This window comes from Rhinopithecus roxellana, chromosome 12 (assembly GCF_007565055.1).
Source record: "Rhinopithecus roxellana isolate Shanxi Qingling chromosome 12, ASM756505v1, whole genome shotgun sequence".
In the NCBI taxonomy this organism is placed as follows: domain Eukaryota; kingdom Metazoa; phylum Chordata; class Mammalia; order Primates; family Cercopithecidae; genus Rhinopithecus; species Rhinopithecus roxellana.
The window spans coordinates 42,090,952-42,115,999 of record NC_044560.1 but is presented as its reverse complement, the minus strand read 5'-3'; the positions used below and the strand labels follow the sequence as shown (position 1 = coordinate 42,115,999).

The 25,048-nt window shown below is 38.6% G+C and overlaps 1 protein-coding gene across 4 annotated transcripts in view; it reads left to right on the top strand.

The window, feature by feature from the left end:
• Positions 1-25,048, top strand: part of SGIP1 (SH3GL interacting endocytic adaptor 1) — a 220,442-nt gene that overhangs the window by 181,351 nt on the left and 14,043 nt on the right. For all 4 annotated transcript variants that reach the window (XM_010357091.2, XM_010357090.2, XM_010357089.2 and 1 more), the window contains 2 exons: positions 8,114-8,225; positions 24,312-24,467. In XM_010357091.2, the coding sequence (XP_010355393.1) occupies positions 8,114-8,225; positions 24,312-24,467 (268 nt within the window). The remainder of the gene's footprint in view (positions 1-8,113; positions 8,226-24,311; positions 24,468-25,048) is intronic.

The following is a 25,048-nucleotide window of genomic DNA, read 5'->3' as shown; positions in this document are numbered from 1 at the left end:
TCTGTTATTGACTATTCTCAAATAACAAGAACATAGAACATCCTGTATCATCATATTTAATCCTCCCGATGTCTGTAAAAGGTACTCTCTTCATTTTACAATATGATGAAGCTGAAACTCAGAGAGGTCAGGTAATTTTTTTAGGGTCACAGAGTAAGGGTAAAACCCAGATTCAGAATTAATTCAGTCTCTTTCCAACGTTCTTTCTCTTTGTCCCTGCATTATATATAACATATTCAATAAATTATTATAGAGTTGGGTCTCATTTATCTTTGTCCTAATTCTAACTAATACAATCAGCTTTTAAAGAAAAAGCTAGTCTAATTTTCACTCTTTGCTGCTTCATATATCTTCTGGAGCATTGTCTCTCTTCTATGCACGCTGAGGCTTTCTGATGTCTCCATCTGTTGGTTATATCCCCGTAATGTCATCCCTGGGCATAAGGGTCATTTGCCCCCTGCCTGCAGCAGATCTGGTAGGGTGGGCAGTTGTTTGGCCTGATAGCCTGCAAAATGGGGACAGTCATTAAACAAATCAGACCACTCTCTCCTGTCCATGCTTCAGATTGCGTTTTCGGGGTGACTGTTTCCAACCTCAGATGAACAGAAGGTAAAATATGCAGCTCTCTTGGTATCTGGCATTAGTGGTGCAGATCCTTCCTGCGTTTGGATAAGATTGGGAGCACTGGTATTATTGTCCTAATTTAACAGAGGTGAAGCTAGAATCATTGACCATCTCAGGTCAAATATTGAAGAAGCACAGTCAAGACTGAAGCCCACACCCTCTGACACCATCCTAGACTCCTTATTGCAGGCGTTTGTTATCTGAATTTGAGCAGGTTACTTAAGCACTCTAGCTTTCCTATAAGAAACAGTTGTTTGAAATAGCACCTACTTGGTGAGATGGTGGTGCAAATTAAGGAAGATAACACATGTGAATCATTGCACAGAGCATGAACACATTACATAATAGATATTACCATTTATTGTTAATTTTGTGAAAATGCCACAATACCCCCAAGGGAGCCACTAGTTTGACATAAATTCATACTAAATGTAAAACTGAAAATACGTTGTCTTCATGAACTGGCTTTGATGAGAGAAAGTGCTAAACTTCAACATTGCAAAGTGAACGAGATTATATGGAAAATGGAGAAAGTGCACAGGAAGAGGAGACTAGCCTGCCTGAATGCAGGCTTGCTCACTGCACATGATTGGCAGAAGTGCATAGGAGGCACCTTGATTAAACTCAGGAGGCAAACGCTCCTTTATTTATCAAAGGAAACCTTATGCTTGTATTCAATTTCTGTACCTGTGCATTTTGCTTTTTCCTCTTTCCTCTTTTTTTCTAATTTTTCATTTCTCTTCTAAAAACTCTCTTCCTCTTCTTTAAACACTTACATATACAATCTGTTCTCCTTCCCCACGTTCATTTTTCATTTGTCTCCCCATGAAATGCTTTCATAAATTAAGGACCTCATCTTTTAAAGATGTCAGAAGTCATACTGCTATTAAGAATTTAAATTATTTCTAGCCTCAGGCTGTCTACATGTGTATATCTGTGTGACCTTGCTTGGTAATGAGAGTCACAGAAAACTGCCTTTCAGAAAACACACAGTCACACACTGGTGATTCTCTGTGCCCTCTTCCATTCCTCAGAACCCCCTCAAAGCATGCATGTCAATTACTTCCTAGTACTCTGGAGATGCTTTTCTGTTGGAGGTCCACAGGCTAATGACAGCAACTCATCCTTCTGGGGATACCACAAATACATCATCAGGTTCCTAAGATAACTCTCTCCTGACTTCTATGCTCCTTGAGCAAGGTAGGGAGGAGGGTGGCATCCAGAGTCAGGCAGTGCTTGGTTTGCATCACAGTTCTGTTTTGATTGTTTACTTGCCAGGTGATGATGGCAAGGCTGTTGAATGACTTGAAACCATTTTCTCACCTGTAAAACAAGGGCAAGAATGGTACTTATAGTGCTCATAAACTTACCTTATTACCAGGATTAGTAATTAATATAAGTAAAGTCCTTTGAATAGTGGTTGGTATGCAGTAAGAGATAGAAATTTTCATTGCTGCTACAATTACCATTAAGAGAGCCAGAAAACCTAAGACTGAATTTCAGCTTCACCACTTACCAGCAGGGTTACTTTGGGCTAGAGATAATTACACCTAACCTGTGTACACTCCAGTGTACAAAGGACATAAAGCCACGTTAGTGTTTGATTTTTGATGTTATGGAAGGACAGACATAAAAACCATGTCAATAAATACTGCCTCCAATTGAATTATTGGTAAATTATTATTAACAACAATAATATAATAATTACAATATTAGACTGTTCTCTAACTTCACACAGTGTTTCATTTGTAGTTAATATTATAATCCTCTTCTATACAATAAACTCCATAGAGGAAAGGATATGCCTCATACATTTCTGTGTATCCCTCGGCACCTAGCACAATGTCTAATTATTACAGGAACCCACATTTTAATAAATTAATTATGATTATTCAAATAATCAATTTGTTTATTTGAATAAAATAAATATGCATTCAACCAACTTTATCTCCTATTGACACAAGTATTATTATCAAACCACTGAAATCAATATAATAGCTACCTATGTGATATGTGAAAAATTAGGCACACGTGCGCAGATTATATGATAGAATTTTAGTGACGGAAGGAAGCTGAAAGAATTCTATGCTAACTCCATGCTCAATGAAGAATTCTATTTGTTTTGTATCTCCCTTTGTTTCTGCCTAGAAACCTACTCAACTTCAAAGAACAAACTCTAATTCAACAACCTCAGTAAAGTTCACCCTGACAAAAATGACAGCAACAAAAACAATAATGTTAGTCATATGTTTTCAAGTGCATACCATGTTAAGTATTTCACAAATGTTATGCTGTTTGATGTTCACCATGAGCCTTTAACATTGATACTATCTTTATACCATTTTAAAGATGAGGAAACTGATTACAGAGAGACTTAAATACATTGTCCCTCGACATACAGATGGTAAGCCAAAGAGCCAGGATTCACACCGAAGGCTATATGACTCTAGAGTCCAGGTTTCCTTTATTAAATCAACTAATAGCATCTGCTATACCACTCATTTAGTAATTAGTCTTGCAGTGAAATAATCCCATAGTGATGTCACTTGAACCATCATCTTACCTAACCTCTTGTTTGCATACATTATTGTTATTTAGTTTTCCATATGTTTATGTTTTTCCTGAAAGACTACATATTTATGTCCTCACCACTATCTTGTACATGGTAGTAGTAGTGTCTCAGTAAATACGACAGAGCCACCCAAATCTCCAGTGAGGGTATGCTGTTTTCAGGGCAGTTTATTTTTCTGTTAGAAAGTTATTCTTACTGTAAAAATTTTAAATGCCTATAGATGACTTAAAATCATAGGATCTTAAAACACAGACACTATGCAGTCTATTGCCTTCATTTCATGATCGAGAGAACCTAAGTTTAAGAGATTTCCCCAAGGCCACAGAGCTATTAACTTGCAGATCTATAGCCTTGAACTCTGGTCTCCAGAGTCGCTGTCTGTTAATATTATTTCAGTTATTAGAAAACAGTTTCCAGGCCCCTCTTAGTCCTCTTAGGCCATAAGGCTTGAATTTCTCATTATCTTGGACACTTTTCTGGTTTTAGCCCTGTTTTCCAATAATGCTACTAAACAAAAACTCTCTGAGGTGCTATGGGGGAATGAAAGCATTCATTTATTACTCATATCATTTTCACTGAGTATAATCTTTATGCAAAATACCTGGTATTCTTGTCAATTAAACATTGATCTGCCTTTTGATTTGGTCATTCTACTTTGTAGGAATACATTACATCTTAAGGAAATTAAAAAAGGAAAACAATACCAGTTTAAACAAAGACGGATTTAGATTGCTATCTAGAAGTGGTTCAACATTTGGACAATGTTTGTAGAATAACAAATAGTTGCAAAAAATGATATGTAGACTAAATAGCAATAAAAAATATTTTAAGTGGGAAAAAGTAAAACACAAAATGGCTTATCAATTGTGATGTATAGGGATGTGAAGAAATTGGGGTTATAAATTTTGGATCCTTAAAGATAAGAAGGTTCTTTGTAAATGTTTGTTGTTTTATGTGTTTCTGCTTCCTGGCATCACTGATCAGTTCTACAATAAGGACTATAGTGCCTAGAAGTTATCATAGCTAGAAGATGTGTTGTTGGGGGACGTGGGGGGAGGTGGGTAAGGAGAAATGGGTCTTGATCATGCCACAGATGGCCTTGTGTATCATTACACTGAAGAGTGTGGTCTTTGACTTGTGGATGTGTGTTCCAATTGCCATCTGTGGGCTTTAAAACAAAGCACACAAGCAAACGAAAAGCACTACAACCGTCATTTCTAGTGATGTGTCTCTTACTCATCCTTTGATAGAGCCCAAGCTAGGCAAGAGGTTTAGAACTCAACAATAGAAAATTGATGATCAACTAAAACCTCCAGGTGCTTTTTTTCACATATTCTTCTACCAAGCAAGTTTTAACCAAACCACAATTGTTTCATTAATTTTAAACCTTGATATATAAGAATTTTACATTTGTTTCTGCTGATATTTTTCTTTTAAGTTCCAGTTCAGTACCTCAAAAATATAAGAAAAATTTTAGCTGTTTTAATGAATCTGCCATGATGATCATCATAAAAGTAGCTAATCATTACTGAGTGCTTACTGTGGTTCAAGCGCAGTGCTAAATGCTTCGCTTCATTTTATCCTCAGAACAGGCCTACAAAGTGGGTATCATGACATCATCCCTGCCAAAGTTCATTTAGATAACAAGTGTCAGAGACAGGACTCAATCCCAGGTATGTCTGATACTAAATTCCATGCTCTTAGCCACTACAATGTGCCATTTCTGAGCACTTTATTCAGTTTTATCCAAGCCACTAAAGAGCCCAGACTAGGGACCAGTCTCTGAGATAATCCATTAGAGAGTTCCTTCGCAATGGATGTATAGCTACTGATTCATGCTCATTGGATATTGTGATTTATCTAATTGTCAATTCGCTCGGCAAGACTATGATCCATACAACTTTTACTATTTTATTCACAAGACTATCCTAGAAGACTATTAAATGCTTTGCAGAATTGAAAAATATTATGATGATGACATTCCCTTTATATACTAGCATCTGCTTCTCTCCTCATTTTTCTCTTTTTTCCTAAGAAATCTCCTCATCTACATTACCGTCTCCTTCACTAAACTATGCACCACACTTTGAGCCTTGGTTCCATCAAACTGTAAAATGAAGACAATACTTACTTCATACATTTACATAGCTAGCGTGCTCTAAACTGACGTCCATTGTTTGAAATACTTCAGAGGCCTCCCATCTTCCATTCAGGGTGTTCTAACCCAAGTTCCAGAACCCCAAGAACTTCAGGAAATTTATAATTCTACTTTAAATAATAAATATGATGTATATATGTGTGCTTTGCTCTGAAAAGTATTCTTAGATTTGTATTAGATTATCAAAAAGGAATTATGATTTTAATGGCTATAAAGACACATTTTCCTAAATGTTTATATAAAACTCTTCATGACCTAATTGCTAACTCCCCAAGCCTCATCTGCTTCCACATGTCACCCTTCAATACCCACGACACTCACATACACACACAAACAGTACTACACTTCCTGTGGTTTCTTAAATGTGTCTGCTCAGCTCCACACGTACATACAAGGTAGACCTCCTTCCTTCTACTCTTTGTAAGATCATCTTCTTCTTCAGACTTCAGCTCCAATATCATCTTAATTAAACCTTCCCTGACCTATACAAGCATCATTAAGTGCTTTCATAGAGCTTTGCTCATTTTTTTTAAAGAATTTATCAAATCACTCCATTTGATTGTAGATTTATCTATTCTCCTCACCAAATGCCAAGTTTCAATCACATAGTAGCAATGACCCTGATAGAGTGGTAACAGTCCAGCCCTCTTACCACTGTGGCCTAGTTTTAACCAACACTTAGAGAAGCCATTCTTCTCCAGACTGGTAGTCGCTCAATAAACATTTGAACTAACAAGTGAGCAAATAAACTGAACAACACCGTTACAAAATAATGGCCTGTGTTTATTGTGCCTTTATTGTTTATAAATGTGCATAAACCTTACTTTTCTGAGACCCAACTGTGGATAATTCAACATGTATTTAGTGGAAAGCCAACATCATCCAAGCTGGGTTTTAGGGACTGTCAAGGTCTCATTAAAGAAGCTAATGCCATTGTAACTCCCTTTTAAAATGTAGGGCTCCATGGGCAGCAAAGACTTACCCATGCATACTCCAACTTCAGACTCACCCAGTGAGTCTGTAGTTGCCCACTTGGTACATAATTGCCTACTAAGAAAGCAAAATAATAATGTCCTCAGAGTCTAAGCTTTGAACTCATACATACCCCAGTGCCAATCTTGAACTTTATGCTTACCAGCTGTGCAGGACTGAACAAGTTGTATAAACTCTTTGAGCCTTGGTTCCATCAAACTGTAAAATGAAGACAATACTTACTTCATACATTTACATAGGTAATATATATAAAACAGTAAGTATGCAACAAATAATGTTAATGGAGGTAATTAAGATTAGTGAATGCTGATGATGTTGATGATCACAATGCTGCTGCTGATGACATCAGTACATTGAACTGTAACTCACTGAGGGCAAAGACCATGTGTTTTTGAATCCCCAACACCTACCATAATACCTGATACATAGTAGATATTAGATATTAGATAACTGTCTGTTAAATTAATTGTCAATTGCCAAGTCCAAGATATTGAAAGCCAAGAGGAGACAGAAAAGAGGCTAGCATGAACTAGAGTGATCAAGGAAAGCTTTATTGAGGAGGGAGGTGTACAAATGGTAGATTATTCTCAGACCTGGAGAAGAGGACAAAAGTATATATTGAAGGCAAAAGAAAACAAGCCTAACACTAAAGTATGTAGTCCATGCCGGGAGTGGGGAGGAGTAAATGCATTTTGTTTGGCAGGAAGGGGAAGCAGTGCGTATGTGACATAATTAAATACTTTTATGTAATAATTACCAAAACGTTACTGCTCAATACCATGCCCATAGATCAATAACAAAAACAATAATCTTAAATGTTGATACTTTCAGAAGCTACAGGTTACAACAAAATGATAAAGGAAAATGTTTCATTTAGAACACTGCATGGTATGGTGGGAAAAACATGAGTTCCATAGGGAGATACACCTACGTTTGAATATTTGTTTTGCCATTTAACTAACTATATTATCTTAGGCAAGTCACTTACATGGAGCTTGTGTTTCCTCTTCTATAAAATGGGAATAATCATATCTATCCCACAGGGCCGATGTGGATTTGAATGAGATTATTCATGCAAGGCACCCGTGTTAGTACAGACATGCCTTGCCCATGTCTGCATGAACACCTGTGTATAGCAGGTGTTCAACAGACATGAGAGCTGGCGTTATTTTTAACAGTGTGAATTAGTGCATTTATGTGTTGTGCTAAGTCAATGTGTATATTTTGGTTGTGTATGTTTTTGGACATGTAAACTTGAGCTTACTTGATCTGAGAGTAACTGGGCTTTTTGAAATGGAAATAATCCAGGAAAAAAATGGGTAATGTGATACCACTTGGCTGCTATTCAAAACGAAGAAATGAAAAAAGTTTTTACTATGGGCAATTGATTGGACTGAATGCTCAAATAGGAAACTAATAATTGTCTTTATTAACCACCCGCTGTACAAACTGTCATGCAAATACTGCTTTATGTTTTATGCAAAACATTTGAAAACCCATATGACTTTGTTCTGCTTGGATTTTCTTTTCTGTGCCAAAATACATAATTGAATTAATTTCAAGTGTGTTTGTCTGTAAACTAGCCAAATATTTCCTTTTAAATACTTGAGCTCTATGTTGAATATATAGAGTTATGGTTCTTAGCACATTTTTTTTAACATTAAGGGGTAGATTTTATTCCTTAATCCTTTAATGGGCTTTTAATTTCACATATACTAAAGTGTCTCTTATTTTCATAATAAATGAAAACTTTTCATTTCATGCAGGTTCTTCCAGGGGACCCAGCCCCCTAACCATGGGAGCCCAGGACACTCTCCCTGTTGCAGCAGCATTTACAGAAACAGTCAACGCCTACTTCAAAGGAGCTGATCCAAGCAAGTAAGCCTGATACTTGGTCCATGCAAAAAATAATTCAGTTAGCAATAGTAGGTGGCACAGCTACAATAGAGGTGAAAATGTCATTAGGAATACTGATTTCATGCTTTTTAAAATGTATCAAGAGAATTTACTCTAGAAATCTTTGATTCCGTTTTGGTTCTAGATAACTTACTCTAGAAACCTAGAAATCTTTGATTCTGCTTAGGTTGCAAGTAACAGAAAACTCTAACCCAGTCTGTCAACAATGAGGAAATTTATTGTCTCACGAAAGTAAATGTGCAGCTCATGTCTTTTATTGTCTTAATCTTTCCTGGATGGGAATCACCCACATATAAATTACAACAATGGTTCACTGGAATGAGAACATGAAAGAAAAAACACCTTCCCAAAACACTCAAAGTAGCAAGGGAACAAATTTTCTGTGACCCTTACTAAGTAAGGAAAAACTGGCCAAAAATGAAAGAGAAAGAAAAAAATTACAATCAGAGCAAAGTAAAAATTCTAGGGAGAATCCACTACCTTCTATTTACATGAGTCTGATTTCACTTATACATGTACATACTGACAATGGACTTGGTCTGAATGCATACATGATATAATTAAATATTTGACCTCTTGCTAAGGAATTCCATAGATAGGATTCAGAAAATCGATGGTTTCCCTGAAATTATATTGTGTATTTTATGTGTGTGCACGTGTGCATTATTCTATAGAAAGAGTCTATAACATTTATCACTTAACAAAGGGATTTGTAATCCAAAAAAAGATTAAAAGTGATTAGTGATCTACACCGAAAACTAAACAACTAAGTCAGACTTAGTTTCAATAGTGTCATTAATATAATTCCCGGTCTGAATTTGATCAATAAAGGGAAAACCTACATGAGGAAAGAATTGCTCTTAGTTTTTTTACTTACAAAGACTAGGGCTTGGAAAAACTTAATATCTATGACAATAAGAACTGAAGACCAGGCATGGTGGCTTACACATGTAATCCCAGCACTTTGGGAGGCTAAGGCAGAAGAATTGCTGAGGCCAAGAGTTCGAGACCACCCCTGGCAACATAGGGAGATCCTGGCTCTGCAAAAAATACAAAAATTGTCTGAGTGTGGTGGTGCACACCTGCAGTCCCAGCTACTTGGGAAGTTGAGATGGGAGGGTCACTTGAGCCTGGGAGGCAGAGGCAGCAGTGAGCCATGATCACACCACTGCACTCCAGTCTGGATGACAGAGCAACACCCTGTTTCAGAAAGATAAATACAATTTTAAAAACTGGAGAAGAAAAAGTCAATGTGTATATAGAACACTAGACTATATTATAAAAACTTTTTGAAACAGCGATAATTAAATATAACTAGACCTTGGATCTCCATATATATTTTAAGTGGAAATTGGTATGACTAATCATGAATCCTCTTGACACTTCAGAAACACTAGTTTTAGATGTAAAACTCGAAATCTAACAATATTATACTGGCAAACTAATATAATTAGTCACTCCACCTTTAAGTGTACTAGCCAGCCACTAGGATCTATCAACTTCATGTCTCTTTAAACATCTAGGTTTCATTCTATGCCCAGAATATTATAGAGAAACAAACACTGTGGAGTCTGGATTTTCCATGTCTTTTCTCTTTCATCCTCAAAACAGAAAAGCCATTTGCCACATCCCTGTATCAATAGAAATTACAAGCTACCTCTTATAGAGCATATGTCTGAACTGTTAAAGCAAGTAGACACCATGAGCATTAGCTGTAGATATGCTTTATTCATACATATTTGTTCTGTAGAATCTTCTTTGGACAAAGAATTTGCATAACTTTCTGTTATTCCAGTTCTAAGAAATACTTACCACTGACTACTAACTATACCTTAGAAAATCAGGTTGCCCTGAATTGAGAAAAGCAGACAAAAACACCCTTCTATGTTTTTATTTATTTTTTGAGATGGAATCTCACTTTGTCACCGAGGCTGAAGCACAATGGCACAGTCACAGCTCACTGCAGCCTCAACCTCCCAGTCTCAGGCAGTTCTCCCACTTCAGCCTCCTGAGTAGCTGGGACTACAGGTACATGCCACCACACCTGGCAATTTTTGTATTTTTTGTAGACACAGGGTTTTGTCATGTTGCCCAGGCTGGTCTTGAACTCCTGGGCTCAAACGATCTGCCCACCTTGGCCTCCCAAAGAGCTAGGATTACAGGTGTGAGCCACTGTGCCTGGCCAGAAATGCCCTTTTTAAAAATTAGAGTAGTCAGGAGTGTGGAGTGAAAGTATATACCTAAGCGAAAACCACTGGGGAGCCACAAGAATGAATTCATCTTTCTCTGCTTCGTAATTGGCTTTCATTTGTTCATCCACTAATTTATTCAGAGAGACCTAATTGGTCTCCGTTCTTCCACTTTTGCACCCCTACAAAGTCTCAACATACATGTCACTCTTCTGCTCAAAATCCTCCTATCTTGTTCAAAGTAAAAACAAAATGCTTCATAATACTCTTACGAGACCCTCCATGATCTGCCCTTGGAGACTCCCCCAGCCTCACCCCAGTGGCTGTTTCTCTGATCCCATCTCCGTCACTCCTTTCCTTATCCCTGACCATGCCTCCAACCCTCACCTCCATATTCACTCCACTCTAGCCACATGGCCTCCTGGCGTCTCTCTTCCATCACCCCTACCCATCCATACCTCAGGGGTTTTCATTTGCTGCACTTCCTGCCTTCAGATGCCTTCTCTCCTAGGTTCTTCTCCTAGGTTCTGAGTGACTTGTCCCCTCATTCCCTTCATGATTCTTCAGTAAATTTATCAAAGAGACCTTCCCTGTCCATTCCATATAAAACAACAACAGAGCTCCCCACCCCGTCAACATTTCCTTCCTCTTTACCTCACATTCTCTGTCTCCATAGCCCTTCTCTCTTAGCATCCTTTTTGTTGTTGTTGTCCATTATTTGTCTTCTTCCTTACTAGAATGTAAACACCATGGGAGCTAGATTTTGCCTGTTTGGTTCGCTGTTGTGTCCTCAGCTAAACAGGACAAGGTATATTTGCTGAACAAGTTAAATTGAATTACTCACCTAACATTTTCAAAATGGCTGCGATGTACCTGCCATTGTGCTAGACAGGAGACATATTGGTAATAAAGACAGCGCATATGCAAAATAGGACTTGTGCATAAATATAATAACAAGTGCACCATAGAACACGTGTAAATATGGCGCAATGGGAGTCAAGAAGCCCTTAATAACATATTTTCTAATTCCAATAAGTGGTATAGCAGCCTATCCCCTGTCAGCCTGTCACAATATAAGCCAGAGTTTTCATCCTGGTTCAGTTTCTCAATACACTATGACAGGCGTGTAGGGTGGTCTGCACCTGTAAGCCTGGTGTCTGCAGCCTTGGCATTCCAATGACATGGCACTTGAGCCAAATTAATATTTGTCACCCTTCTAAATTAACTGAGTCTTTGACTTATGGATGTATATCTGTTTTTAATTTTATTGCCACAAATAGTTGTAGGATGTCCTGTATGCTGGTAGGTGGGAGATCCAATATATTTCATTAAAATTTTGAAATCAGAAACTTACAAATGAATAACTTATAAACATAAATGAATCATGAAGTGACACTCTTATATATTTAATTGCATCTTCAACACCATGTTAATTGCTCTTCGTTTATTATTCACTTTCAAGGAAACAACTCAAGTTCTATCACCAGGTGGAAATAATGCCAACCAAGTTACCAAAGAGAGAAATGATGCAGCAAAGGCATTTGGATTGGATTTTGTCTCTAGTTCCCTGTCATCCTGCATCAAAGCCATTTGTTCTCAGACCATCCACTGGGAACAGAAATCTACTATCTTAATTATTATATACTATGATATGTAACCCATTTAAATATAGTTATACTCTAAATATTTGGAGCACCTGTAACAGGTATTCTGACATGTGAGACTTTCTCAGTAGCTCACAGGCAGCAAATTCCTTGACCTTTGCTACTGATTGGGGAAACACATCTCCCGCTATTAGTTTCTTTTTAAAGAACCTTGGTGCTTAAAAATAAGGGTCAGAGATTAACTCTCTAATTCCCTAGAAAAGCTTAGGTTTCTCAGCTGTCTCTTATCCTTCTTTTATCGTCACATTTTAATTATTTATTCAGTATCTGTCTTCCTGTTTAAACTAGAGGTTTGCACAAGGACCATTTGTCCAATGTGTCACTGCCAATTCTAGCACATTACATTGTGCCTGGTTTATTGTATAGGCACCCTATAAATAAATATGTAAATGTATGAATTTATATTTTAAACACTGAGTTCTTACTCTGAGTTCTGCGTTATGCACCGTTGCCTTCCCAGAACCTATGACACAGAACTTGCCTTCACAATAGTAAATAAGATGTGCACAAAACTGCAACACAGTTTTCTAGAAAAAGATCTGTACCTGCTCCAAGCAAACCCAGAGAAAGGAAAAACCAAGGAAGGCTAAATGGAAAGGATATTAAGAAATGTTTCGGGGAGGCCTTCTTTTGAACTTAGTCTCATAATATGAAAAGCAGTACATAAGCTAAAGAAAGGGAATTGTAAAGAAAAGAAGAGAAGCTACATCTACAAATATGTACACTGAGAAAGAGATCTGGGAGTTTAGTGAGCAGTACATATAAATCACATTTTATGAGAGGGATGCATCTCTGATGACCTCACACATTCCCTGAACAAAACTGGCTAGTGTTTCTGTGACCAGCTAACGGGTGCTGCCCATGGCACTAGGGAAAATCCAGTGTATAAGTCACTTGGCTGGTTGACTTTGAAGTTTTGCCATTTTTTGACAAATATTTCATTTATGAGGATTCACATGATTTCTTATTTTATTCATGAAGTCAGCATCTATTCATATTTCCATCTCGCATTCTTTCCACATCCAAACTCACATGGAATGTAGCCACCTTGCATACTGGTAGGAAAAATCCTTAAGTTAAAAATAAAATTATTTAGTGAGTATAGGAAATATTCAATTTGTTTATAGAACATTTCAGGTCAATTTAGACACTGGATGGATTATTAAGTCAGCAAAAGTTCTGGCTCTGACAATTGTGATGCTGAAATGTAATTGAGGCTTCAGTACTTCTTACACAGGGCTATGTGGACTACCTCTCCCACCTTCTACCCGACATTAAGCCCTTTGAAAGCAGAGGCTGTTTTGCTCATTTTTAAATTACCACCCCACTGGAAAAAATAATTATAACAACTTGCATAGTTAGGAGTGAATAGACAGATGCCTGTAATAAATACCATCTCCTCCTCTGTCTGACTTGCTTTCAAAACAGAAACTTTATCTCCTACCAAGACACCATTTAGATCTCATTTTGAGCAACTTGGAAAGAAAACTGAGAAAATTCCCTACCAGTTAAAAAACAGTTGAGCCACCACTGCTAATAACAATATACTGAGTGATGGTAGGTGCTGAAATCTAATTTTATAAGTGCTCTAATTGTTTTCTAATAGCTGCCAAACAATATTCTACATGTCCACATATGGACAAATATCAAGAGTAGACTCAGCTTGAGGGGAAGTCAAGGCTCAGAACCAATTTGGCACTAGTATACAAACAGGGTTAATGGATCTAAAAGGTAGAGAAGGAAGGCAGCAGCTTGCTCCCAAACTGGGAGGTCAGCAGTGTTCTCCAGGAAAGATGGAGATGCAAACTTCCGGAAACCAAAACTCTCATTCAGAGCACTACAAAGTTATGGATTTAACACCTGAGTGAGGGAGGCTCACATGGCATCTTTAAGAAGCTCATCTGCTCCCTGTCTCTGCCCCAAATCCAGCCTTATACATACAAGGTTATAGCAGTTCTTCATTTAAGCTATTTTGAATGTATGCCAGAGAGCACCTCACCTGAACCAGGTGTGTTTCATCAATTAGAGTTACACAATATACAAGGTGACTATAGGACAATGTGGAGACCCCATGCTACAATGTGAGGAAAGTTTTCATTTATTAACATCAATTTCCCTAGAAAGTACATACCTGAACTTAGAGGTGAAGTACTGCAAGAGTCAACTGTGGAGACATTGGAGGAAATCATAAAGAAGCTCACTCACTTTAAGTATTTACTATTTCCCAAAGAAGAATGAGCTTCGTGAAATTTCTGCTTTAGCCAAGGTAGAGTAAGAGACCAGTTTACCCTTCTACCTCAAACAGCTTAAAAATGAGCAAAATATATAAAACAATGACTTGCAAGACACTGGACCTCAGGCGAAGGCAGTGATCCCTAAGAGAGGAGTTGTGCCCTATGATTGCTCCAGCTTACTTCTTTGAGAGTTTTCAGGCCTAGCATAAGGAGAGCCCAGCTGACTTCCAGCTGCTCATGGGGAGGTGTTTCACTGAGGCATTCTACTACAAAACTGGCCGAGGGAAGTGCCAGGGGAAGCTAAGGTCGGTGGGTGCTGCCGCCACCATGCACTGCAGAAGATGGCAGTGGAGAAGGCATGAACATAGCAGGAGGCTGGAAAATAATCCATCTGCATTGCAAGATCTGAGCATTGTGGCAGCCCAGCCAGTTGTACTCCATGAGTCAGATGACAGGAAAGCTGTCTGTGCTACCAGACACTGGCAGAGCTAAATGACTTGCAAAACCCACACTCTGGGGACACTACATGCACTGCAGGAACCACACACAAGCCTCTTGCACTACAACAGCCTGGCACTACATAAGCCTCGTGCATTGCAAGAGCGTGCCCTTGCAAGCAGGCTGGAAGGGAGAAGGAAAACCCCTTTCTCCTGCAGCGTCTCTCTAGCGCCCTCTACTGACAAAACTAAGCATGGTTCCTGTAGGCAAAGAGAAAATATAACAAAGGTCCATTAATTTTCTCAGCGCGGTTAGTAAGGGGTGAATTGGAACGGAGAGGCAATGAATTGATTTTATTTAGACATTGACACAGTGATTATAAATCTCATGTGGAAATTCAAAGGACCTACCATAGCCCAAACAACTATGAAAAGGAACAAAGTTAGAGAACATCACTTGATTTCATAAGTATTATAAAGCTAGTGTAATTAAGGCAGTGCGATATTGGCTTAAAAAATAGACCAAATAAGGGGGTGGAGCAAGATGGCCGAATAGGAACAGCTCCAGTCTCCAACTCCCAGCACGAGCGACACAGAAGACCGGTGATTTCTGCATTTTCAACTGAGGTACTGGGGTCATCTCACTAGGGAGTGCCGGACAATCAGTGCTGGTCAGCTGCTGCAGCCCAACCAGCGAGAGCTGAAGTAGGGCGAGGCATTGCCTCACCTGGGAAGCGCAAGGGGGAAGGGAATCCCTTTTCCTAGCCAGGCGAACTGAGACACACAACACCTGGAAAATCAGGTAATTCCCACCCCAATACTGCACTTTAAGCAAACGGGCACACCAGGAGATTATACCCACACCTGGCCGGGAGGGCCCCACGGCCACGGAGCCTCCCTCATTGCTAGCACAGCAGTCTGCGATCTAACCGCAAGGCAGCAGCGAGGTTGGGGGAGGGGCGCCCGCCTTTGCTGAGGCTTAAGTAGGTAAACAAAGCTGCTGGGAAGCTCGAACTGGGTGGAGCTCACAGCAGCTCAAGGAAACCTGCCTGTCTCTGTAGACTCCACCTCTGGGGACAGGGCACAGCTAAAAAACAACAGGGGAAGCAGCAGAGGCCTGTGCAGACCCGAACGACTCTGTCTGACAGCTTTGAAGAGAGCAGTGGATCTCCCAACACCAAGGTTGAGATCTGAGAATGGACAGACTGCCTGTTCAAGTGGGTCCCTGACCCCTGAGTAGCCTAACTGGGAGACATCCCCCGCTAGGGGCAGTCTGACACCCCACACCTCACAGGGTGGAGTACACCCCTGAGAGGAAGCTTCCAAAGTAAGAATCAGACAGGTACACTCGCTGTTCAGCAATATTCTATCTTCTGCAACCTCTGCTGCTGATACCCAGGCAAACAGGGTCTGGAGTGGACCTCAAGCAATCTCCAACAGACCTACAGCTGAGGGTCCTGACTATTAGAAGGAAAACTACCAAACAGGAAGAACACCTATACCAAAACCCCATCAGTACATCACCATCATCAAAGACCAGAGGCAGATAAAACCACAAAGATGTGGAAGAAACAGGGCAGAAAAGCTGGAAATTCAAAAAATAAGAGTGCATCTCCCCCTGCAAAGGAGCGCAGCTCATCGCCAGCAATGGATCAAAGCTGGTCAGAGAATGACTTTGACGAGATGAGAGAAGAAGGCTTCAGTCCATCAAACTCCTCAGAGCTAAAGGAGGAATTACGTACCCAGCGCAAAGAAACTAAAAATCTTGAAAAAAGAGTGGAAGAATTGATAGCTAGAATAATTAATGCAGAGAAGGTCATAAATGAAATGACAGAGATGAAAACCATGACACAAGAAATACGTGACAAATCCACAAGCTTCAGTAACCGACTCGATCAACTGGAAGAAAGAGTATCAGCGATTGAGGATCAAATGAATGAAATGAAGCGAGAAGAGAAACCAAAAGAAAAAAGAAGAAAAAGAAATGAACAAAGCCTGCAAGAAGTATGGGATTATGTAAAAAGACCAAATCTACGTCTGACTGGGGTGTCTGAAAGTGAGGGGGAAAATGGAACCAAGTTGGAAAACACTCTTCAGGATATCATCCAGGAGAACTTCCCCAACCTAGTAGGGCAGGCCAACATTCAAATTCAGGAAATACAGAGAACACCACAAAGATGCTCCTTGAGAAGAGTAACTCCAAGACACATAATTGCCAGATTCACCAAAGTTGAAATGAAGGAAAAAATCTTAAGGGCAGCCAGAGAGAAAGGTCGGGTTACCCACAAAGGGAAGCCCATTAGACTAACAGCAGACCTCTCGGCAGAAACTCTCCAAGCCAGAAGAGAGTGGGGGCCAATATTCAACATTCTTAAAGAAAAGAATTTTAAACCCAGAATTTCATATCCAGCCAAACTAAGTTTCATAAGTGAAGGAGAAATAAAATCCTTTACAGGCAAGCAAATGCTTAGAGATTTTGTCACCACCAGGCCTGCCTTACAAGAGACCCTGAAGGAAGCCCTAAACATGGAAAGGAACAACCGGTACCAGCCATTGCAAAAACATGCCAAAATGTAAAGACCATCGAGGCTAGGAAGAAACTGCATCAACTAACGAGCAAAAAAAACAGTTAATATCATAATGGCAGGATCAAGTTCACACATAACAATATTAACCTTAAATGTTAACGGACTAAATGCTCCAATTAAAAGACACAGACTGACAAACTGGATAAAGAGTCAAGACCCATCAGTCTGCTGTATTCAGGAGACCCATCTCACATGCAGAGACATACATAGGCTCAAAATAAAGGGATGAAGGAAGATCTACCAAGCAAATGGAGAACAAAAAAAAGCAGGAGTTGCAATCCTAGTCTCTGATAAAATAGACTTGAAACCATCAAAGATCAAAAGAGACAAAGAAGGCCATTACATAATGGTAAAGGGATCAATTCAACAGGAAGAGCTAACTATCCTAAATATATATGCACCCAATACAGGAGCACCCAGATTCATAAAGCAAGTCCTTAGAGACTTACAAAGAGACTTAGACTCCCATACAATAATAATGGGAGACTTCAACACTCCACTGTCAACATTAGACAGATCAACGAGACAGAAAGTTAACAAGGATATCCAGGAATTGAACTCATCTCTGCACCAAGCGGACCTAGTAGACATCTATAGAACTCTCCACCCCAAATCAACAGAATATACATTCTTCTCAGCACCACATCGCACTTATTCCAAAATTGACCACATAATTGGAAGTAAAGCACTCCTCAGCAAATGTAAAAGAACAGAAATTATAACAAACTGTCTCTCAGAACACAGTACAATCAAACTAGAACTCAGGACTAAGAAACTCAATCAAAACCGCTCAACTACATGGAAACTGAACAACCTGCTCCTGAATGACTACTGGGTACATAACGAAATGAAGGCAGAAATAAAGATGTTCTTTGAAACCAATGAGAACAAAGATACAACATACCAGAATCTCTGGGACACATTTAAAGCAGTGTGTAGAGGGAAATTTATAGCACTAAATGCCCACAAGAGAAAGCTGGAAAGATCTAAAATTGACACTCTAACATCACAATGAAAAGAACTGGAGAAGCAAGAGCAAACACATTCAAAAGCTAGCAGAAGGCAAGAAATAACTAAGATCAGAGCAGAACTGAAGGAGATTGAGACACAAAAAACCCTCCAAAAAATCAATGAATCCAGGAGCTGGTTTTTTGAAAAGATCAACAAAATTGACAGACCACTAGCAAGACTAATAAAGAAGAAAAGAGAGAGGAATCAAATAGACACAATAAAAATGATAAAGGGGATATCACCACCGACCCCACAGAAATACAAACTACCATCAGAGAATACTATAAACACCTCTACGCAAATAAACTAGAAAATCTAGAAGAAATGGATAATTTCCTGGACACTTACACTCTTCCAAGACTAAACCAGAAAGAAGTTGAATCCCTGAATAGACCAATAGCAGGCTCTGAAATTGAGGCAATAGTTAATAGCCTACCAACCAAAAAAAGTCCAGGACCAGATGGATTCACAGCTGAATTCTACCAGAGGTACAAAGAGGAGCTGGTACCATTCCTTCTGAAACTATTCCAATCAATTGAAAAAGAGGGAATCCTCCCTAACTCATTTTATGAGGCCAACATCATCCTGATACCAAAGCCTGGCAGAGACACAACAACAAAAAAAAAATTTTAGACCAATATCCCTGATGAACATCGATGCAAAAATCCTCAATAAAATACTGGCAAACCAGATTCAGCAGCACATCAAAAAGCTTATCCACCATGATCAAGTGGGCTTCATCCCTGGGATGCAAGGTTGGTTCAACATTCGCAAATCAATAAACGTAATCCAGCATATAAACAGAACCAAAGACAAGAACCACAGGATTATCTCAATAGATGCAGAAAAGGCTTTTGACAAAATTCAACAGCCCTTCATGCTAAAAACGCTCAATAAATTCGGTATTGATGGAACGTACCTCAAAATAATAAGAGCTATTTATGACAAACCCACAGCCAATATCATACTGAATGGGCAAAAACTAGAAAAATTCCCTTTGAAAACTGACACAAGACAGGGATACCCTCTCTCACCACTCTTATTCAACATAGTGTTGGAAGTTCTGGCTAGGGCAATCAGGCAAGAGAAAGAAATAAAGCATATCCAGTTAAGAAAAGAAGAAGTCAAATTATCCCTGTTTGCAGATGACATGATTGTATATTTAGAAAACCCCATTGTCTCAGCCCAAAATCTCCTTAAGCTGATAAGCAACTTCAGCAAAGTCTCAGGATACAAAATCAATGTGCAAAAATCACAAGCATTCTTATACACCAGTAACAGACAAACAGAGAGCCAAATCATGAATGAACTTCCATTCACAATTGCTTCAAAGAGAATAAAATACCTAGGAATCCAACTTACAAGGGATGTAAAGGACCTCTTCAAGGAGAACTACAAACCACTGCTCAGTGAAATCAAAGAGGACACAAACAAATGGAAGAACATACCATGCTCATGGATAGGAAGAATCAATATCGTGAAAATGGCCATACTGCCCAAGGTTATTTATAGATTCAATGCCATCCCCATCAAGCCACCAATGAGTTTCTTCACAGAACTGGAAAAAACTGCTTTAAAGTTCATATGGAACCAAAAAAGAGCCCACATTGCCAAGACAATCCTAAGCCAAAAGAACAAAGCTGGAGGCGTCACACTACCTGACTTCAAACTATACTACAAGGCTACAGTAACCAAAACAGCATGGTACTGGTACCAAAACAGAGATATAGACCAATGGAACAGAACAGAGTGCTCAGAAATAATACCACACAACTACAGCCATCTGATCTTTGACAAACCTGAGAGAAACAAGAAATGGGGAAAGGATTCCCTATTTAATAAATGGTGCTGGGAAAATTGGCTAGCCATAAGTAGAAAGCTGAAACTGGATCCTTTCCTTACTCCTTAAACGAAAATTAATTCAAGATGGATTAGAGACTTAAATGTTAGACCTAATACCATAAAAACCCTAGAAGAAAACCTAGGTAGTACCATTCAGGACATAGGCATGGGCAAGGACTTCATGTCTAAAACACCAAAAGCAATGGCAGCAAAAGCCAAAATTGACAAATGGGATATGATTAAACTAAAGAGCTTCTGCACAGCAAAAGAAACTACCATCAGAGTGAACAGGCAACCTACAGAATGGGAGAAAATTTTTGCAATCTACTCATCTGACAAAGGGCTAATATCCAGAATCTACAAAGAACTCAAACAAATTTACAAGAAAAAAACAAACAACCCCATCAAAAAGTGGGCAAAGGATATGAACAGACATTTCTCAAAAGAAGACATTCATATAGCCAACAGACACATGAAAAAATGCTCATCATCACTGGCCATCAGAGACATGCAAATCAAAACCACAATGAGATACCATCTCACACCAGTTAGAATGGCAATCATTAAAAAGTCAGGAAACAACAGGTGCTGGAGAGGATGTGAAGAAATAGGAACACTTTTACACTGTTGGTGGGATTGTAAACTAGTTCAACCATTTTGGAAAACAGTATGGCGATTCCTCAAGGATCTAGAACTAGATGTACCATATGACCCAACCATCCCACTACTGGGTATATACCCAAAGGATTATAAATCATGCTGCTATAAAGACACATGCACACATATGTTTATTGTGGCACTATTCACAATAGCAAAGACTTGAAATCAACCCAAATGTCCATCTGTGACAGACTGGATTAAGAAAATGTGGCACATATACACCATGGAATATTATGCAGCCATAAAAAAGGATGAGTTTACGTCCTTTGTAGGGACATGGATGCAGCTGGAAACCATCATTCTTAGCAAACTATCACAAGAAGAGAAAACCAAACACCGCATGTTCTCACTCATAGGTGGGAACTGAACAATGAGATCACTTGAACTCGGGAAAGGGAAAATCACACATTGGGGCCTATCATGGGGAGGGGAGAAGGGGGAGGGATTGCATTGGGAGTTATACCTGATATAAATGACGAATTGATGGGTGCTGACGAGTTGATGGGTGCAGCACACCAACATGGCCCAGGTGTACATGTGTAACAAACCTGCATGTTGTGCACATGTGCCCTAGAACTTAAAGTATAATAATAAAATTAAAAAATAATAATAATAATAAAATAGACCAAATAGATTTATAGAACAGAATGAATCGTGAATCCAGAAATAGACTCACACAGATAAGGACAATTAGATTTCAACAAAATTTTCAAAGTAATTCGGTGGAGAAAGGACAGTCTTCTCAGAAAATGGTTTTAATCTTCTCTGAAGAAAAAAATATTCTTCAGAAAATGGCTGAAACAACCGGATATTTATATGCACAGACACACAAAATGAACTGAGATCTATACTTGACACTATATACATTGTAAGACTCAAATAGGTGAAAATGGGTAATGAAGCTAAATGTAAAATCAAAGATTTTTTTTAAACTTCTAGAAGAAAATATAAGTGAGCCAGTTGCAGTGGCTCATGCCTGTAATTCCAGCACTTTGGGAGGCCAAGGTAGGAGGATTGCTTGAGGCCAGGAGTTTGAGGCTGCAGTGAGCTATGCTTGCACCACTGCACTCTAGTCTGGGTGACAGAGAAAGACCTTGTCTCAAAAAGGAAAAAGAAAATATAAATGAAACTTTTGTGACCTTGGGTTTGGCAAAGACTTCTTAAATAAGACATCAAAAGAATGACTGGATTAGATATAACCCATAAAAGAATAAATTGATGAATTAGAAACTTCTGCTCTTCAAATGTGTTTTTAAGAGAAAGAAAAAACAAAACAAGCCACAGACTGGGTTGCAAATTATATATCTGACAACTGATATGCCCAGAATGTATAAAGAAACCTTAACATTCAATAAGAGAACAAACAACTCTATTTAAAAACTTGGCAGACAGTTTAAGCAGACACTTTGCCAAAGAAGATAACTGATGGCAAGCACATAAAAGATGCTGATGATCCTTAACCATTATGCAAACGCAAATTAAAACAAGAAGATACCACTACTCATATATGAGAATGGCTAAGATTTAAATGATCAATTCTACCAAGTGTTGGTGAGAATGTGGAATAACTAAAACCCTCATGCACAGCTGTATTTTACACTTTAGAAAACATTGAGGCAGTTTATTTGAGAGCCCACACCTATTGTGTGAGCTAGTGACTCTCCCTGTGTACTGACCAAGAGAAATGACAGGGTATATTCATACTCATACCTGTACACATGTATCCATTGCACCTTTATTTGTAATTGGCAAAAACTGGAAAGAACCTAAATATTCTTCAGTAGGTGAACGTATTTTTTAAAACTGTGGTATATCCATACACTACACAGCCACAAAAAGAAATGAACTACACACAACTACATGGACAAATCTCAAAATAATTATGTGGAGTGAAAGAAACAAAAAATCACACATCTTACAATTCTGTTATATAAAATTCTAGAAATTGCGAATGAAGGTATAGTGACCGGAAGCATATTAACTCTTGCCTAGGGACAGGGAAAGGAAGTGGGCGAGATTACAAAAAGGGATTACAAAAAAGCGTAAGGAAACTTTCAGGGATGATGGAAACGTTCATTTTCTTATTTGTATGATGATTTTACATCATATAAGCTCATGGAGTTTTACACTATAAATAAGTTCAGTTTATTATATATCAATTATATCTTCATAAAGTCTTTTTTTAAAAAACAAAGAATTATTTTTCCTTTCACACTATCATCCCATTGTGTTAACTTATCTGACTGATTTTACAATTTTGACCAAATAGACAAATTAATGGAATGAAGAATTAGTTACGTGCAAGGCAAAAACTTTACTTCATGAGTACATAAAAGAACATGCTGAAGGCATTACTCATGTTACTCGAAGAACTAGGACAAGTCCCAAGAAATAATGTGATAACATTGTATAGTTTACTATCTTCAAATATGCTGCCAAAGATTCAGAAATCAAAGTGAGGGAGAACCACCAGAGCAGAGGATTCTATTCATGAGGCAAAGCTATAGACTTCTACAGAAAGAGAAAAGCTGTGCTTTTCTTCTTACATTTCAAAACACATAAAACAAAATAGTCACTTTTTAAAATAAGTGTTGACCATTTAGTTCTCAGATAAATTAGAAATTATACACTGTTGGTGAGAGTGTAAACTAATTCAACCATAGTAGAAAGTAGTGTGGTGATTCCTCAAAGGGCTAAAAACAGAACTACCCTTTGACCCAAAGATCCTATTACTGGTTATATTTCCAAAGAAATATAAATCATTCTATCATCAAGACACATGCATTGGTATGTTCATTGCAGTACTATTCACAATAGCTAGGACACAGAGTTAACCTAAATGGCCACCAATGGTAGACTAGATAAAGAAAATGTGTTATATGTACACCATGGAATACTACACAGCCATAAAAAAGAATGAGATCATGTCCTTTGCAGGAACATGGATGGAACTGAAGGCCATTATCCTTCCCAAACCAACACAGGAACAGAAAAACAAACACCTCATGTTCTTACTTGTAAGTGAGAGCTAAATAATGAGAACACGTGGACAGAAAGAGGGGAACGACAGAAACTGGGGCCTGTCTGAGGGAGGAGGCTGGGAAAAGAGAAAGGTTCAGAAAAAAGAAAAACCTGTCAAGTACTATGCTTAGTACCCAGGTGACAAAATAATCTGTACACCAAATCCCCAAGTCACATGTTTACCTATATAACAAACCTGCACATGTACCCCTGAACCTAAAATGGAAGTTAAAGTATTTTTTAATGGAATTGTAAGAGAATACTTTTTATCTCTTCTGCACCTCTTCTGCTGTTTAACATTGCCTCATAAATTGTTTTTTCACAGCAGTTTTGATTCAGTTTGATTCAGTGTATTGACATCGGTTTTCTCTCTCTTTCCTCTCTGTGTTTTGATATGCCAGATGTATCGTTAAAATTACTGGAGAAATGGTGTTGTCATTTCCTGCTGGCATCACCAGACACTTTGCCAACAACCCATCCCCAGCTGCTCTGACTTTTCGGGTGGTAAATTTCAGCAGGTTAGAACACGTCCTGCCAAATCCCCAACTTCTCTGCTGGTAAATATGATTTTGCATAAATTTTTCAGAGATATATGTAGCTTAGTACTTTGTTCTTAGATGAGGGATATATCTTAGCAAGAGAGTCACACTATAGTGAAATTACCACCACTCAGATATATTTGTAGATTCAAACACAGAACTTTTACCAGCTATCAAAATTTGTTGTGGGTGATTGTGTGTGCGTGTGTGACTGCATGTGCATATACATGTTTTAATGGCCGACTATCTCAAGTGGTTAGAGAGACAGAGTAAGAAAATCTGTATTGGCAACAGTTTATTCATTGTTTTACTCATTATCAACAGACAGTGGATGACAATGGTGGGAAATGAGCCAAATAACAAGAATAAAATCCTTTCATTGTATGAACATCTTTTTATTTTTATTTTGTTTCATTTTATTTTATTTTTGAGATGGAGTCTCACTCTGTTGCCTAGGCTGGAGTACAGTGGCACCATCTCAGCTCACTGCAACCTCCGCCTCCTTGGTTCAAGTGGTTCTCCTGCCTCAGCCTCCCAAGTAGCTGAGATTACAGGTGCCCACCACCACGCCTGGCTAATTTTTGTATTTTTAGTAGATA